Source organism: Cyprinus carpio, chromosome B24 (genome assembly GCF_018340385.1).
Source record: "Cyprinus carpio isolate SPL01 chromosome B24, ASM1834038v1, whole genome shotgun sequence".
Classification (NCBI taxonomy): Eukaryota; Metazoa; Chordata; class Actinopteri; order Cypriniformes; family Cyprinidae; genus Cyprinus; species Cyprinus carpio.
In genome coordinates this window covers 12101070-12118293 of record NC_056620.1, presented here as the reverse complement: position 1 = coordinate 12118293, position 17224 = coordinate 12101070, and the positions used below count along the sequence as shown (strand labels likewise).

The window sequence follows — 17224 nt, the reverse complement described above, 5'->3', positions numbered from 1 at the left end:
AAAATAACATGCTTTTTGATACTAAAGAGATGCTAAGAGGTAGGCTCAAGGATTTTTTCTTTTTTTTGGGTGGTGGGGGGGGTGATGTTGTCAACATCATCTTAAAGTACAGAACAATATTTTTGGTGAAATTTGAAGTATGTTATTTTACAGTCAGTACTTTTCCTGAAAATGCAAACTTGATATATTAATGCTCTTGCAATGTACAGTAGTTTAACTACTGTATAATTGTGTCTGATATTTGTATTTGTATGTTTTATTTTTATTATTTTATGTATTCATTTATTTTTACTTTAATGTTCAAATTGCTCTCAAATTGATCTGTACCTGTTGATCTGTGTTTATGAAATAAAGCTGAAGCAAAATGCTACATAAAATATAAAAATGTAAACAAGTACATAACAAAATAAAACTATAAAAATCTAAAAATAAAATCTAATTCAAAATATAAATAAATGCTATAATACTATATAAATGTTACTAAAATAACACTGCTTGACTGTGGATGGTAACTGTTTTACCTCTAGAGTGTTCATTTCATTGTTTTTCTTTTTCATGCTTGTCCTTTTTTAATTCATCTGTGTATTGAAAATCAAGATAAACATATAAGCGTTACATAAAAGGGGAACATAAAAGTGTTTCAACTGTTAAAGTTAATTAGTGTGCATTTTTCAGTATGGAGCTTTTTTTAACATTGTGACGGTAAGACCTTGATGATGTAAATGACTCACTGTCATCCTCTTCAACACATTCTCAGTGTTTTTAACTGAGCTGACACTCAGTAATGTGTTTCATTAAGTGCCTGTATCAACTGTGTTATAAAAGCTGTTGCCACTCAGAAAAAAAGGGCTTAAAATTGCTCGAATTGTTCTTCTATTTAAAGCAGCACAGCGGATGGGAACATAGAGGTCTTGAGACACATTTTTAAAACTTTAAATGTAAAATCAGAGCAAAAAGTATCGAAATGATCAGAGATATTAGGCACTTTTTTCTGGCACGTTTTTCATTTACCATGCATTTATTTAAATGTGCAATTCTGCTTTTTTTCAGATGTATGCCAAACCACTGTGAACATGGAGGCCGATGCAGCCAGACCTGGGATGGTTTCACATGCACCTGTGATGGGACAGGATACACTGGAGCCACCTGTCACACATGTAAGAATGTGTGTTAGGGTGTATTTATTTTATTTTATTTTATTTTATTTTATTTTATTTTATTTTATTTTATTTTATTTTATTTTATTTTATTTTATTTTATTTTAAATGGCTGTGTGTGCATATATGCATGTGGCTTATTGCTGGTTATTTATTCTGATTAAATGTCATGCTTTCCTAGAAATTAAGGGGTTTTTTGTGACATAAATGCACTGCCACAGAGATGGTGGAGAACATAGAAAAACTATGTTTTATGTGTAATGAGGGGGAATGTGGAAAAACGAGAATGGAAACTCAGAAGAGAAACACAATTCTGCTTAACTAATATGTAGAAGACCTTTCTGAGAAATGTCTAGGTTCTGCGTAACAGTATTTGCTTTCCCCATAATTGCTTTTATCCATGAATAAGGTGTTAATGATGTAGAAGGATTCTTATTCGAAGACTTTTTTCGAAGCAGCTTAAACACAAAATTCTAAAATGTTCTGTTTGTTACCAGGTTTAAATGATACTTTGACACAAGAACTGAAATAGAAGCATGGGAAATTTGAATCAGCATTGATTTCAGCAGTTTGATGCATTTTAATTTCTCTGAAATGTTTTTATTGAAACTTTTCCATTGAATTTCCTTCTCTGAATGATGTGATACTGCTCTTAAATTTGTCCAAAACAAAATATTCTATAAAGCAGAAAATTGAAGTTTACTACATTTCAAAATGCCCTTTACATCTGGAGTGACACCTACGACTCCTTCAGACACTTGCTAGGTTTTGAAACAGAGCTATTGATTGATATGAAAACGTCTGTTGTATTCTCTATGAAGTCTGTTCACAGTGAAATAGTTCAGAATCACTACTGAGTGAAACTTTTTAAGACCCCAGGGGTTAGATGGAGAGGAGAAGAGACTGGAAGAGACACAGTGGCAACAGTTACACATAAGTCAATAGAAAAGATGTTGAACTCTGTTGAGTTACTTGCCTCAAACCTCTCCAAATAAGGTTGTACTGGTCAATAGTCAAGCTAGAAAAAAATAGTGTGTATATGGTATTGACCAGCGTGACCTTGTTTTCGTATTTGGACGGGCACAATATATACAGTATATATACTCTACTCCATATATCGAGCTAGCAAAGATGCTGCTTTTGTTATTCAACATTTATTAACTAAATACTTTCTATTTAACTTAACATCTTTTATTTTTTTTACCTACAGCTGTCTATGAGCAGTCCTGTGAAGCTTACAAACATTTGGGAAGATCATCTGATTCCTACTGGATTGACCCAGATGGAAGTGGACCATTAGGTCCTTTTAAAGTCATCTGCAACATGACAGGTTAAATGTGCATTTTTTATTTATTTGTGGCGTACCATAGCACTGAATCCAAAAAGCCCACCAATTGTGCCTGATTAATAAATCAAGCCTTTTTACTGAGTACTGCATGCTTTCGAGAACCCATCCCAGGGTTTTTAAAATCCCTCCTATCGCCTTCAGAGACAATCTTTAATTTCAGCATATCTGCCCATTTGTTTTCAAGCCTCATGAGCATTCTTTTATCAGTCTAAGTCCACATCATCCCACTGATCCGAAAATATATAAATCAAATTAAATGGAAGTCTTACATGTAAGGGACATCAGGACATAAAATGTTATCATTTCAGGGCAGGAACTGTATTCATCTCAGAGCATAGGAAATCCCTGAGAGGACACGGTAGAGAGCAAAAATCATTCAGAAAAGAAAGTGTCTGTCAATTTCAGAAATATGTAATGTTCATTTAACATTTTTTTTAGGGTAAATCTTGTGATTCTTTGAGGCGGGAAGGAAAGATTATGACTACAGGATCAGGTGGATTTGAATAATATAAACAAAACAAAAACAAACACAATTTTTTTTTGAATATCAGAATTCCCATTAAATAAAACTTAAATAAGTGGAAGAAAATATTGCCATAAACAAAAGTGTTTTTACACTTGCACACATAAATCCAGAATGTGTTAAATCAGTTTGTAATTACTTATTTGCTTGTTACTTTAATGAGAAAATCTCTTCTTGATTTCATATGTCAATTAAAAACCTTTTCAAACTTTTTCAAACTTTTCTTATAAAAACGACTTTATTGTAGTATGTATTTTGTCCTTTTAGTTGGGTAAAATTCTGGGGTGATTATTCATTATGAATAATATTATATATTAAATATAAGGTATACACTGCTATTCAGATGTTAGGGGTCAGTCATTTTTAAAAAAAAAAAAATAAATACTTTTCTTCAGCAAGGATGAAATCCTGAGAAAAAAAGGGTTCATAATAATTGATATTGATAATAATAAGAAATGTTTCTTAATAACCAAATCAGCATATTAGAATAATTTCTGAAGGATCATGTGACACTGGAGTATTGATGCTGAAAATTCAGCTTTGGATCACAGGAATAAATTACATTTTACATATATTATCATTTTAAATTGTTCTTTTCAAATATATATTTTTGGACAGTAGTGTAATTTATTTTTATATCTCTGTAAACATATTACAGTATTAACATATATTTTAATGAATATGTCAACTTTTCTTGCAATGCCGGTCAGTTTACCTTTTTATGGCCATTATTGTATCCGTTTCAGAGGACAAGGTTTGGACGACTGTGGTGAATAACCTGCCGGCGCAGACAGCAGTGACTGGCTCCAGCCGGGAGAGACGGACAGTACTGCAGCTGAACTACAGTGCCTCTATGGAGCAGGTCACAGCTATAACCAACAGCGCTGAACACTGCGAGCAGCACGTAGCCTACGCCTGCCGAATGTCACGCCTACTCAACACACCAGGTACAGAGAGATCGTCTGAGTGTGTGTGTGTGTGTGTGTGTGTGTGTGTGTGTGCAGGCCGGCTTGCATTGCAGAGTGTAGATGCTTATAAGGACTCATGGGGTGATAGAAGGTTATCTAAAATCTTGAATAAAAAAATGTAATTTTATCCAACTGTACTGATACTTCTTACTGGAACAAATGAGGGTCAAGTGTCTTGATAACCGGGTAAACTGATGGTAAAATAGGATTGCGACCTTAATAGCCCGTCCGTGGCTGATGCGCTCCCACTCTCCACTGCTCTCAGTTTGAACCCTCTTAATTTTGGCGGTTTGCCCAGTTGCTCGACTGCAATACCACCCCAGAACATGGTTTATGTTGTAATGGCTTGGTTTCAGGAGAATTAGTGTTACATTTTCTTACTTTCTGTGTGTATGTGTGGGCTAACAGCTGGGCTTAACAACTAATTAGTGCTAAATAAAATCATAACAATGCAGAAGTGTTATATAGAAAATAAATAGTTGAATCACAGTTCTTAGAGAAACAAGTTAACGAAGTATGAACACATTTATGCACAATTTTCCTGGTTAACGGGGTGGGCGGTTTGAGATTATCTTGCTAATAGTTCCATGTGCGCTCTTCTAATTAGCGGTTTAAGAGATTTAAATTGACAAGCTGTTTATGGAGTCTGCAGAAGAATTGGTTAAAGGTTAAAATGTAGAAAGTAAAGTAAATGTAATGGAAATAGAAGGGTTTTTCAAATCTGTTCTCAAGTAAAGATCTCTGAATTGATTAATTATGTATCTGAAAAAAGCAGGGCTTTTAATTTATGTTAAGCATATTTATCTAGCATATATGGTAATGGAGTATATAATAGAAAACATGTATGCTTATTAAAAAGTTTGGGGTCAGTATACAGTTATTATTGCTGTTATTATTATTATTAATTCAATACTTTCTGCAGCAACAACACATTCAGTCGATCATTAAAGTGCCATTAAAGACATTTTAAAAAACTCACTTAAAGAGTTATTTAGTATAATTTTGCCAGAAAAAAAGTTTTAGAATTTTTATAATGGTAATGTAAAAAAAATATTGTGTTATATTACTTGTGATTTTTTTATTTATTTTTTTGCTGGCTTTTATTGTATTTGTTTGGGTTTTTTTTATTATTGTTTTTTTTGTGATGATAGTATAATATGATGATGTCGTGGTTTTATAAAAATATACTACTACTAATGTTTAAAATATATATATATATATTTTTAACATTAATAAGACTTTTAGGCACCAAATCAGCATATTACAATGAATTCTTAAGGATCACGTGACACTAAGTAATGGCTGCTGAAATTTCAACTTTTTAATCACAGGAATAAATTACATTTTAAAATATATATTCAAAATTGTATTATATATTGTGATTAAATAAATGCAGCCTTGGTAAGCATAAGAGACTTCCAGAAATATATATATATATAAAAAAATCTCACCAACCTCAAACCTTTGAACAGTGTTGTTTATAAGGTCATAATGCTGACCGAAGGATTTTCCTACTCTTTCTCTCTCACACAGCACTTCAAGCCTCTTTGTCTTCATCCCTGCAGCTCACGATCATTTACCTTCTCTCACATTCATTTGCTCTCATATGCTCTGCCAGTCTTTGCCACTATCCCCTGGCACTCCTGCGACCCATTTTCTGATTACAGTCAGCAATAACAATTTGCAGTGTGGCTGTGTCGCTGGGCACTGATGCTAATCTATTAATGAGCATGCAGCACAGAGTAGGCTGCTGTGCATGTTCTTACTGCTAATCTGACTTTGGATAAAGCCTCTGCTCTTATTGTGGACTCGTCCCCTGGGCTTCTCTCCCACTACATGTTTGACTCTATGCCATCTATGTGAAATTAGGCATGAACTGAAACTCACTCTCAGCCCACTCTATGTACATATCAGTGCAGGTGAGGGCAGAGGAGGCATGTTCAGCCTCGATGGATGTATAGAGGCTAAAAGTAGTTTACTAGAATCAACAAGCAAAATGCCATGTCTTGAACATCTTTTTTCATTTCTCTCAGTTAGTATCAAACAAAATGAGTAAATAAATAAAAGAACAAAACCATACGTCATGCCAAGTTATGCTTGCATAACATTAATGATAACATTTTGTTTTTATTTTACTTATATTTTAAGTGACAGTATTAAATACTTGCAGTATAGTAATTTAATTGAATACTAAATTAGGGCTGTGCAATTAATCGCATGTGATTGTCATGTGCATCTCGTCAGCAAAGCCGGTTTTGTGATTAGTAAATCTCCATCACGTGCTTTCATATGGAGCGGCATTTAATACATAAAGCCATAGTTCACTGACAAGCTACGCAAAATCGTGTTCAGAAATGTCAGTTAACCGGTTTTACTGACGAGATGCACATGACAATCGCATGCAATTAATTGCACAGCCCTATTTTAAATTCCTTATTATTATTGTTATTACTATTATTATTATATTTTTTGCGTAAAACATTTAATTTTAATTTATAAACTATTTAGTATATATTTAATAATAATTACTATCAACATCATCATCATATTCATTAATATTATTTGCTTTGTACTTTATGCATAAGCATTTTGTGCATAAAGTATTTCATTTTAATTTGTGGTAAATTAAATATTTTGATAAAATATTATTATTATTATTATTAAATATATATTTTCGATGTAAAGCATTTAATTTAAATTTATTTAGTATTTTTGAATTGCAGTTACTATTAGTAGGAGTTGAAGTAGTATTGTTTTATAATATTTTTTTTAGTTTTATAATAATAAAAATAATAATTTAATATGTAGTGAATTAAATACTTTTTAAATACTTTTATTGTTGTTGTTATTATTATTATTATTATTATTATTATTATTATTATTATTATTATATTTTATAATGATATTTGTTTTCTGTGTAAAACATCTTTATTAATGCACTTTTAACAGCATTGTTTCTTTGTTTAGCACAATGAGAACAAAATACAATACAAGACTGCCCACTTTGGTCTTGTGGTCTAAACACCACTTTTCTGCATAGCTCTGCTTGATAATAACATATATTTAGTCAGATGGTGGGAGTGTATGAGACATTACATGATGAGATGTACAGAGTACTTTGTTTCACCATGTTAAGTAGTGAATGATAGCTGGCGATGTGCACTGGACTGATAGCTTGTCCATCACAGCTCTGCTCTCTGGCCTTCAGTCATCTTTACTGAAGAACAATCAGTACTGTAGTATGCAGTTATGCATTGTGTTGTCAAACATTTAGGATGGACAGTGTCTCTCTGACAGTGGTGGTTCTAGATTGAATTACACCCTGGGCGAGATATTTCTCAATTGCACAAATCCTTTATTAGAACATTTGAAAAAAAAGAAAAAAAAAAAAAAAACACTTAAGAGAATCCAGTTATTTAATTATTGAAATTACAACAGGAAACACACTTTTTAAGGTGCACAGTCTCCTCCTCCAACAGATCACATTGTTTAGAGCATAAGAAACAAATGGTAAAAAAACATTTTTGAAAAATGATATTTTGTTAATATGTTATGCTATGTCCTCTGTAGTGGACACTAGGACTCAGTTCTTTAAAAAATAAAATGACATGAAATTCTATGTATAGGCAAAAACCAATAGGATTTTTTTTCAATCACCAGTAACTTTTTGGGTTTCAGGATTTTTTTTTAAAAGATGATTCTCAACTATGTTATGAAAGATATAATGGAATGAATTGATACACCATTTTACTTTATGCAATATGTGGGTAAAATGGCCATAAATTAATATTCCCATTCAATGCAATGTATCTATACGCTGTATCTAATTTGCATATTAATGTGTTCTTGGAGCAACATTTAATGAAAAAAGAAGTTTATTAATTGGCAACATTTTAATAATAATACCTAATATTTCATAGGAATATTGATGTTTAATTTATTTCCATATTCACTTGTTGTGTCTCCCAAAATACCTGATAAACATGATTTAAGTCCTGAAGAAGTCCTCTACAGTGGAAATGTATAAAATCAATGCCCTGTTCTGTAACAGTAAGTCATTTTTTGATTTGAAACACCATAACGTTTTGACATAATGTCTGAGATGTTGGTTTATGAATTACAATTTGAAAAGTAGCCCGATTTAAATTATAATTACACAGATTTGAAAATTATGTTGGCTAATTACAGGGCCTAACGTTAACCAAACTAATGGAAATAAATAATAACTTGTAACAGTTTTGTTGCAAAGCACAATATTATGGTGAAATTAGATCTTGTGTTTGTTGAGTTAAACCCAAATTATTGATGTATAAGCATATCAAGCATCATAGCAAAAAGGCTAACAAACTTAAGAGTTATACCCACCAATTAACATTAGCCCTTTATTCATGACAAGGATACCTTAATATTCATACAGAGAGAACATAGTTGCACACCTTTATCTTTTGCTCGGTTCTCCTCTTCTTCTTTTCTTTTCTTTTTTTTTTTTCTTTTCTAAATTGGGCACCTGACGGCTTTGACGTTTTCCTGTCCATCTCTGTGTTTATTTGGCACTGGACAATCGACAGATTTCGCATTCCCCCAACACTGTCACTCACGACCAGAAGTCAAGACTAAACCAATTCACATTGGTGACCACATAATCGTTTTGCATTACCTATTTTTATTTCACACAATTCAGAAAAACAAAAATGTGCAGGGACTATATACCTTTATTTATAATTTTATGAATGAAATGTGCATTATTTGGAATGTATCTTGACATTCATGTATCTTGAAAAATGCCGCCCCAGGTTCGCCCATGCCAAAAGCCGCTACTGCTCTCTGAGTGTTTGTGTGCCTTCTTATATTAATGCAGTTTTCTAGTTTTGCATGATTTATCTGTTTCCAGATAACTTTGTTCATTTTATAATAGACAGACAAGATCAGATTTTGGGGGATCAGTTCTGGTAATGGCAGGGAAAGCAGTCAGACAGTCAGCATATTGAAAGAGCATATGCTCAGCTGATGAGTTGTGTAGTGTCCATGTCACCAGAAGCGCCATGGCCAATCTTAGATTTTGAATGGGATTTTTAAAAAGCACTTTCTCTTTCTCTGAGTCAAGTTAAAACTACTTGTTCAATTCTGAATGATTCTTTCATGCCTAATCCTGATTTCAAGGTTAAAATTATTGCCAGTGAATTTTGAACAGCTTTTTTTTTTTCAACTAAACTTCAACTACAACTAAATTTCTCTGCTTTTGTGCATTTGTTGTTCTGATTAGTGCATTAAAGAATCATCATTCATATTATTATTATTTTTATTTTTTTATTGGGATGGAAAGTCATTTATTAGTGTAAAATATTAGCCATTTTTTGGAAGTCAGCAGAATGTTTTTTAAGATGCAGGGTTGTGTAATTATTAAGTATTAATATGTATTTTTAATTTGTTAATAAAAATGTGTTAAATTGTTAGATATTCACATTTAAATAAATCTGTAGTCCAATAAAGAGTTTTTTTTTCTTTAGCTATATTTTGCCTAAGGCACAATGTGAACCAGGATTGCCATTTGTGCCCCCTGAAAAACAATAGGTGCATGTTGACCCTGCTTGTCAGAGATTGGGAATTGTCTCTTTAGACAGTTTGTGCTCAGACACATATGAAGAGACAGTGGAAGAGAAGACTATTTCCCAAAATATGCTTTCTAAATTGACTGTCAGGTTTCATCAAATTATGAAGGGCTGGCATTCTGCAACCAAATGAAGCGTTAAATCAGAATTGCATCCAGGGTGCATTAAGTTTGGTAATTGGGAAGTTAAACTATAATTGTCTTAATTTCTTGATGCCTTCAACCCACTCATGGATGAGCCGTCAGGTTGTTAGATTCCATTGTCTGTGCCATCCCCAGCGTCCTCGAGCCTCTTGACCTCCATTAGCTTAACATTGGGAATGGAGTTGAGAGATGTCTGCCGTACATGTCCGTATGTCATCCCTTCCCATTACGGCACGATCAACAGTGAAGTTTTGTTTATTCCTCGTCCCCTATAGAGGGACCAGGGGTCCATTTGTATTTAAATTGTTCTCCTTACAGCTAAATTAACCACCTTCCACTGTAATTAGGCCTCGACTGTCACGCAAAGGAAATTGGATGTGACGATGATGAATTGAGAAAAGTGTTTTTGTTTTGTCTCCTTCTATTTTTTGTCCAGTCATGATAAACAGACATTGTCAACTGGAGGCTGTGGCTGATTGTATGAGCAGAGCATATAAATAAGAGCAGACAGTGAGCCTTGAACAATCAGGATGCTTTGTGTCTGTGATGTCCACACAATTAAAAGAGTTCCTATTCTTGATCAGTGAGCAAATCTGAAAGACATGAGCTGAGTGCTCAACTTCAAAAACAGGAATTATTTATTCAGCCTAGTCTTCAGAAAACATCTCACTTTCAGCACCGTGTCTGTGCTGTGACAATAATGAAATAAACATTGTGAGAATGTCCTTTATTTGAAAATACTTTAGATTTGCACAACTGAAAATTTTCTATTTTTTTTTTTCTGATAGTCAGGACACTTTGCTAAATTTGGCATTTGGCTATTCATTGCTAAAAAAATTTGTTACTTTTTAATTGTCTAACCTTTTAACTACCCTGTTAGCTTGTTTCATAAGCTACATATACAGTGGGGTTCAAAAGTATGAAATCACAAGCAGAAATGTTGTCATTTTGCCTTTTCAAATTTAATTCAATATAAACTGAAGTCAAACTGAATAAAATAAAAATGTATGTTTTGTATGAACTTTTTTTACAATATATATATAAGCAGAAATGTTGTCATTTTGCCTTTTCAAATATATATATATATATATATATATATATATAAAATAAAAATGTATGTTTTGTATGAACTTTTTTTACGATATATATGCAGAAAACAGTAATAATATAAAATATTATTTCAATTTAAACAACTATTTTTAATTTTAATGTATATTAAAATATAATTTTATTGTGATGGCAAAACTGAATTTAGTATCACATGATCCTTCAGAAATTATTCTAATATTCTGATAGAAAGTTCAAAAGAGAGCAGCATTTATTTGAAATATAAATTGTTTATAAATTTCTGTCACTTTTTATCAATTTAATGCATCCTTTCTAAAAGACGAAAAAAAAAGAAAAGTAATTTAAAAAGTATTAATTTCCTGCATAAAGTGTGCAAAATGTATAATATTGCTGTAAAATACACAAATTGCTTATTTATTCATTTACAATACTTATAGGGCATAGGTGAACATAACTGCTCTGAACATCCCTTGATCTGCTATGATGTTCTTTCTGTATTCTGGTCCTGTCGGTAAGAGAGTTGTAGATCCTCTCAAGACATAAAGATTTTATAGCAGTATGTTATGTAGGAAACCGCAAAGGGCAGCCCTGAGAATGATTAACAAGACACTCTATGGAACAGAGGGGGAGACATGCAGAGAGAAAGATAGGTTGACTAGTGTTATTGCCTAAGGAGTCCTGCTCTCTTTTTCTGTCTTTTCTCAAATTCAAATCACTCCTGCAATCTTCCCATCTACAAATCTTCCAGAAACCCCAAGTGTAAAGTAAATTTAGCTTTTTTTTTTTTTTCAGTTCAAGCAAACACGGTCATGTAGATTTACAGCTCAATCAAACTGTTTTCTGTGTCTAGAAAAAAAAAACTAAAAAAAACAATGTCAATGCATCAAAATGTCATACTTTTTTATGCAAAGAGCAATTTAAGGAATAGTTTGCCAATGTCAGCATTTACTCACCCTCATGTTGATCCAAGCCTGTATGCTGCTATTATTTTACGCTGAACACAAAATAAGATTTTTTTTAAAGAATCTTCACGTTGCTCTTTTCCACACAACAACAGTTCATAATCTGTTATCTGTCCAAAAACGTTAATATTACTTGTGCGCTATGATTTAGGTGTTCTGAATACATATGATGAGCTGTATTAGCGAACAGAAGAAATTGTTGAAAAAAGTCATTCTTTTTGTTTTCTTTGCACACAAAAAGTATTCTTGTTACTTCAGAACATTATGGTTGAACCACTGATGTCACATGGACTATTTTAATGATGTTCTAACTTCTTACTACCTTTTTGGGCCTTGAACGTCAGTTGCATTGCTGTTTATGGAGGGTCAGAAAGCTCTTGGATTTCATCAGAAATATCTTAATCTGTGTTCTAAAGATGAACAAAGGGTGATGAGGGTCATGAGGGTGAATAATCAATTACAGAATTTTCATTTTTGGGTGAACTATCTCTTAAAGAACCACTGCAAATGGATAAATGATTCAATCCGGTTTTTTGTGTGTTTTTCAACATTGATCTGGTTCACAAGTGGAACTGAATAAATAATTTATGAATTAGACTGATTTGTTCACAAATAAAAATTCAGCTCAGTGATCTAGTTGAGGCAGTACTTGATTAAAAGACTCATATACATGTAACATGTATTATTATATTAATCTTGTTTGGAGGTTTTTGAAGGTTTTTGTGGGATGAGTAAATGATGATGGATTTTCTAATCTTCCTGTTGATGCTGACAGTAGTGCTTGCTTGAAATTTCTAATTAAAAATGCTTCTAACAACCTCTAAGAAAAGTGTTAGTCCTGCCTCTCAAAATATATTATTGTTTGCAAAGAACTTAAAAGCAGAACGACATCATTCATTAATAGTAATTGCCTTTGTTGCTGCTATCAGAATAAACACCTTCTGATATTAGTTAATTCATCATATTTACTTTCTGTGTTGACCTTAAAGGTTTGCTTGCTGGTCTGTTAAGAAAAAGCTTTAGCCTTAAAATGCTGTTTTTATGTTTGTCCTGGTCTTTGTACGGTGGATATGAAGATAAATTATGTTGCATAAACAGAGAGTAACCAGAGCATGTCCACGCCACACAATTTAATACCAAATTAAAATGCATACTCTCTTTTGTGCTCTGGAAATTATTAGAGGTGCTCAGACTGTTTATTGCCATGACAGTCTTAAACTGAAATTGACGTCATTTGGTTTACTCTACATGAACCCAACCGCTTGCCCTTTGACCGCCAAACTATTCATATTGAGAAAGATATGCAGAAAAATGGCTCAAATGCATAATGAGATGCAAAGTAAGCGGGCGCTCTGTCAGTGTAAAAACAGGCGAAGCTTTTTAGCTGAAAATGAATCTAGTGTGTCACAGTGGTCCAAAATGTTTCTGTTGGTCAGTAATGTTTCGGATATGGATGTAATTATAGATTTAATCACAGTGAGAGGTGAAATGCTGCAAATTTGCTATGTAATAATGTTTTTGAATGTCAAAGACAATACTGTATATAAGTGCACTCACAAGAAAACCAAGTTATTTTGTAGTATTTCTTTCTGGATTCGTTCTTTATAGTCCATTAAAGTGTCAATGGAATCATTTTGTTTTTCACTATCAGCCTGAAAGCACAAAGGTCATATACAGCTGCCCCAAAAACTATTTGTTTTCAAATTGCAGTGATATTCAGATATTTTAAAGTGTCCAAACACATTTTGGGGCCACTGTTTACATGGGCCAATATCACTATTTCACACATGATTTCCTCTTACAATTCTGAAGAACAGAAGTTCTGTAAATCCTAATTTGCATATGACACCAACAATCTGATATTAGCATCTTATATTAGCATTTACCATGACAGAAAGAGCGTGATTAGATTTCATTCCCAAAAACAGACTCAGATATTTCTCTCCAGATCGCATTGTTCTTGTGCAACCTTTAGCAAATGTTAACTAGATCTGAGCGATGTTTATTTTGTTGTGGAGCGATCCTATTTAGAGACAAGTCAACAGTACATGTGCTAGGGGCTGCGCCTTTGCGTCAGTGCCATGTAAATACATTTAGCATTTCTAAAGTGTCCTTGTCCCACATGGGAGGGACCTGGTGACAGGAGAGGAAGTTTAATTAGGGGGTGGATCCTCTGGGATGGGGCAAAGGCACTTTTTGTGTCAAAAATGACTCTCCAGTGTTAAATTGGAGGAATTTTAGACCCATAACTAATGTAATTAATGTAAAGCACAAATATAAGGTTTGGTTAAATGAAAATATTTATTGATATTAAATAAATTAATATATAATATCAATAAATGAAAACATTTATTGATATTAAAATCATTTGTGTGTGTGTGTGTGTGTGTGTGTGTGTGTGTGTGTGTGTGTGTGTGTGTGTGTGTGTGTGTGTGTGTGTGTGTGTGTGTGTGTGTGTGTGTGTGTGTGTGTGTGTAACAAAAGATGTAAAATGTTGTCAAATTTAAAACCACAAATAGTTTAACATTTTGACTAATTATATAAATAAATACAATTTATATAATGGTTTATATAATGGAAAAACGTAAACTATAACATTATAAATGTTGCCAACTGCAAAACGTTTTAACTGAATTATTAAAATACTAAACAATAAATGAAAGCTAAATGAAAGTATATACATAAATTAACGAATAAAAAAAAATACAAAATCATATAAAAAAATTTTTTAAATTTTTTAAGTACTGAAGTATTGGAGATTAAGATATGAATATAAATATTAAAAAAATATTTTAAATATATATACCCTATTGGTATATAAATAATAATAAAATAACACTGACATGGTCTGTTCAGTAGGTTATATTGTCTTAAAGTTCATGTCTAAAACTTTGTGGAATTTATTGTTCAGTGGAAATAGATTGAATATTTACCATCTAAACATTTGACAGGGTCCATGGGCATATTCTGTGTCAAACCACGCAAGAAACATCCCATTTACTTCAGTTAACTTAATAGGAGCTGCTTTGATGTTATAATTGAGGACAGGATGTTTGATGGCTTATTAGCATGCATGCTGTATATACCAGATATAATAGAAATTGATTGAATTCCTGGCTGATACGAGCTTATTAGAAGCCTGGGGCTTTTTTGGATCTTTGAATGGAGATCTGTGTGTCCTACTCAAGAGTTAATGATCAGGCAACAAACCAAGTATATGTCTTGTGCACCCAATCATTCACACCGTGAAATATGGCCTATTACCATTTGCATATATTAATGCATCATTAAATTCAATAATGTTGTCATATGTTTTATTGACACCGTCATATGTCATTTCTCAGCCCGCTTCGGTGCATGAGTGGAATACCTCAAATCTTCATGCCTAGTTTTTCAGATTGATGTTAATGGAAAATTAGTCGAGTTATCAGTTTTTTTTTTTTTTCTTTTTCAAAACGTACAATTTGCATGGAGTCGTCGGAAAGTATGCATTCGGGACGAGACATCCATTTATCAATGCCACACTTACAGCGAGGAAAGATCCTGAGTCTAGTGCACTGCCTGTGGTTATGTGACAGCCGTCTGCAGCGTTATGTCTGTGAGCAGAAATTAAAATTTAGTCGTGACAATGGGATGGACTTTACCCAGGATGCAGTCTGTCTCCCATGGCAGCAATAGCAGGAAAACAGTGTCCAAGAGGAAGGTGCAGTTAATTGCGCTGGGCAGCAACGCCACAGTTTGCCTCATGTGCTCCAGATGGTTCAGGACAACACAAGCTGTTTCATTATCAACATGGTCAGCCCTGTTTTTGCCTGCTGGCACGAGGGGTTCATGGATCGCTTATGGTTTAAATTAGGAGTGCATTCCATGAAAATGGCCTGTCCTCTACCTTTCCTATTTCTGTCACTGGTGTATCATTGCTTTGTACTCATTTGTTTTCATATTGACATAAATAGAGTAACACTTTGCAATGAATCACTTTCTTAACATTAGTTAAATGCATTTAGTCTAAGTTTGTTCATTTATATAAATTAGGATTAGTTAATGGGTTGTGAACAAACATGAATTTAAAATGAGCAAACGTATATCCATAAATTAACATTAACCTTAAAGTTTATTAATGATACCTAATGTTAATTTGAATGAATTTAACCTCATTTTAAAGTAATACCATAAATACTTGTAATAATTGTAATAATTATAACAATAATATATACTTATTTTAAATATATTTTGATTGATTGATTGATTGATTGATTGATTGCATAGCATCTGTAAAATTACTTTTATTTGTAGTATGTGCATACACTATAATTCAAAAGTTTGGGGTCTATAAGATTTTTAAATGTTTCTTCTTCTCACCAAGGCTACATTTATTTGATCAAAAATAATGTAAAACAGTAACATTGTAAAATATTATTACAATTTAGAATAACTTTTATATTTTATTACATTTCAAAATGTAATTCATTCCTGAGAAGGCAAAGCTGATTTTTCAGCAGTCATTACTCCAGTTTTCAGTGTCACGTGATCCTTTAGAAATCATTCTAATATGCTGATTTGGTGCTGAAGGAACATTTATTTTTATTATTATTACCAATGTTGAGAACAGTTATGCTGCTTAATATTTTTGGGTAAAGCATAGCAATTTTTTCCCCATGATTCTTTGAATATAAAGTTTGGTTATGATGTGTTTATTTGAATTTTTAATCTTTTTTATTTGTGTAAATTTTTTCTTTGCAGAATAAAGGTATTAATTTCTGTTAATAAAAATAATAATAATAATAATAATAATAATGCTAGGTTGTTTTATTTAATAATTCATAATTAAATAATAGCCAACCTCAGACCGCTGCCTTACATTTCACTCGTAACTGAAAGATGCATTGACTGACTCCATAACTTCCATAACAGTACTGAGATTAGAAAACATATTTTATCATAATAAAATAATAGTGTATAGTTTCTGCAGTCAGTGAGATTGACCCAGCCACTAACCCAACAGCTGGGTTACACAAAAACTACCCAACACTGGAAGAAACAACCCAATATGTGACCCAAGCGGTTGAGTAGAAAAAATTCACAGCATTTTTTAGAGTGCAGAAATATCATGAAATTTCATCAGCAAGATATAGCTATACTGTATGTGCAATCCAATAATCCAATAATCATGAACGACAGGAAGAGCCTTGAGAAAGTCTTAGAACATGTCTAAAGTACATGGAGTCATTGCTTAGCTCATAGCCCTCCTTTCCCATGTAGTTGCATTTACATCCTGGCAGCGATGTGCTGAAAGCGCTGTGGTTTCTTTACAGGACTCAGAGGTGCCTTGGAAAGACTTGGCATTCTCCACTTAAAAGTAGGAAATTTCCATTCTGTACAGTGAGGAGATAAAAACAGATTTTTTCTCAGTGATTTTCACAGTCTCAGAAAATACAGGTCGCAT

At 32.7% G+C, this 17224-nt stretch overlaps 1 protein-coding gene across 2 annotated transcripts in view; it reads left to right on the top strand.

Annotated features, from left to right (window-relative positions):
* cntnap2a (contactin associated protein 2a) overlaps window positions 1–17224 on the top strand; it is a 352125-nt gene that overhangs the window by 212977 nt on the left and 121924 nt on the right. For both annotated transcript variants that reach the window (XM_042752140.1, XM_042752141.1), the window contains exons 11-13: window positions 1051–1157; window positions 2368–2487; window positions 3775–3975. In XM_042752140.1, the coding sequence (XP_042608074.1) occupies window positions 1051–1157; window positions 2368–2487; window positions 3775–3975 (428 nt within the window). The remainder of the gene's footprint in view (window positions 1–1050; window positions 1158–2367; window positions 2488–3774; window positions 3976–17224) is intronic.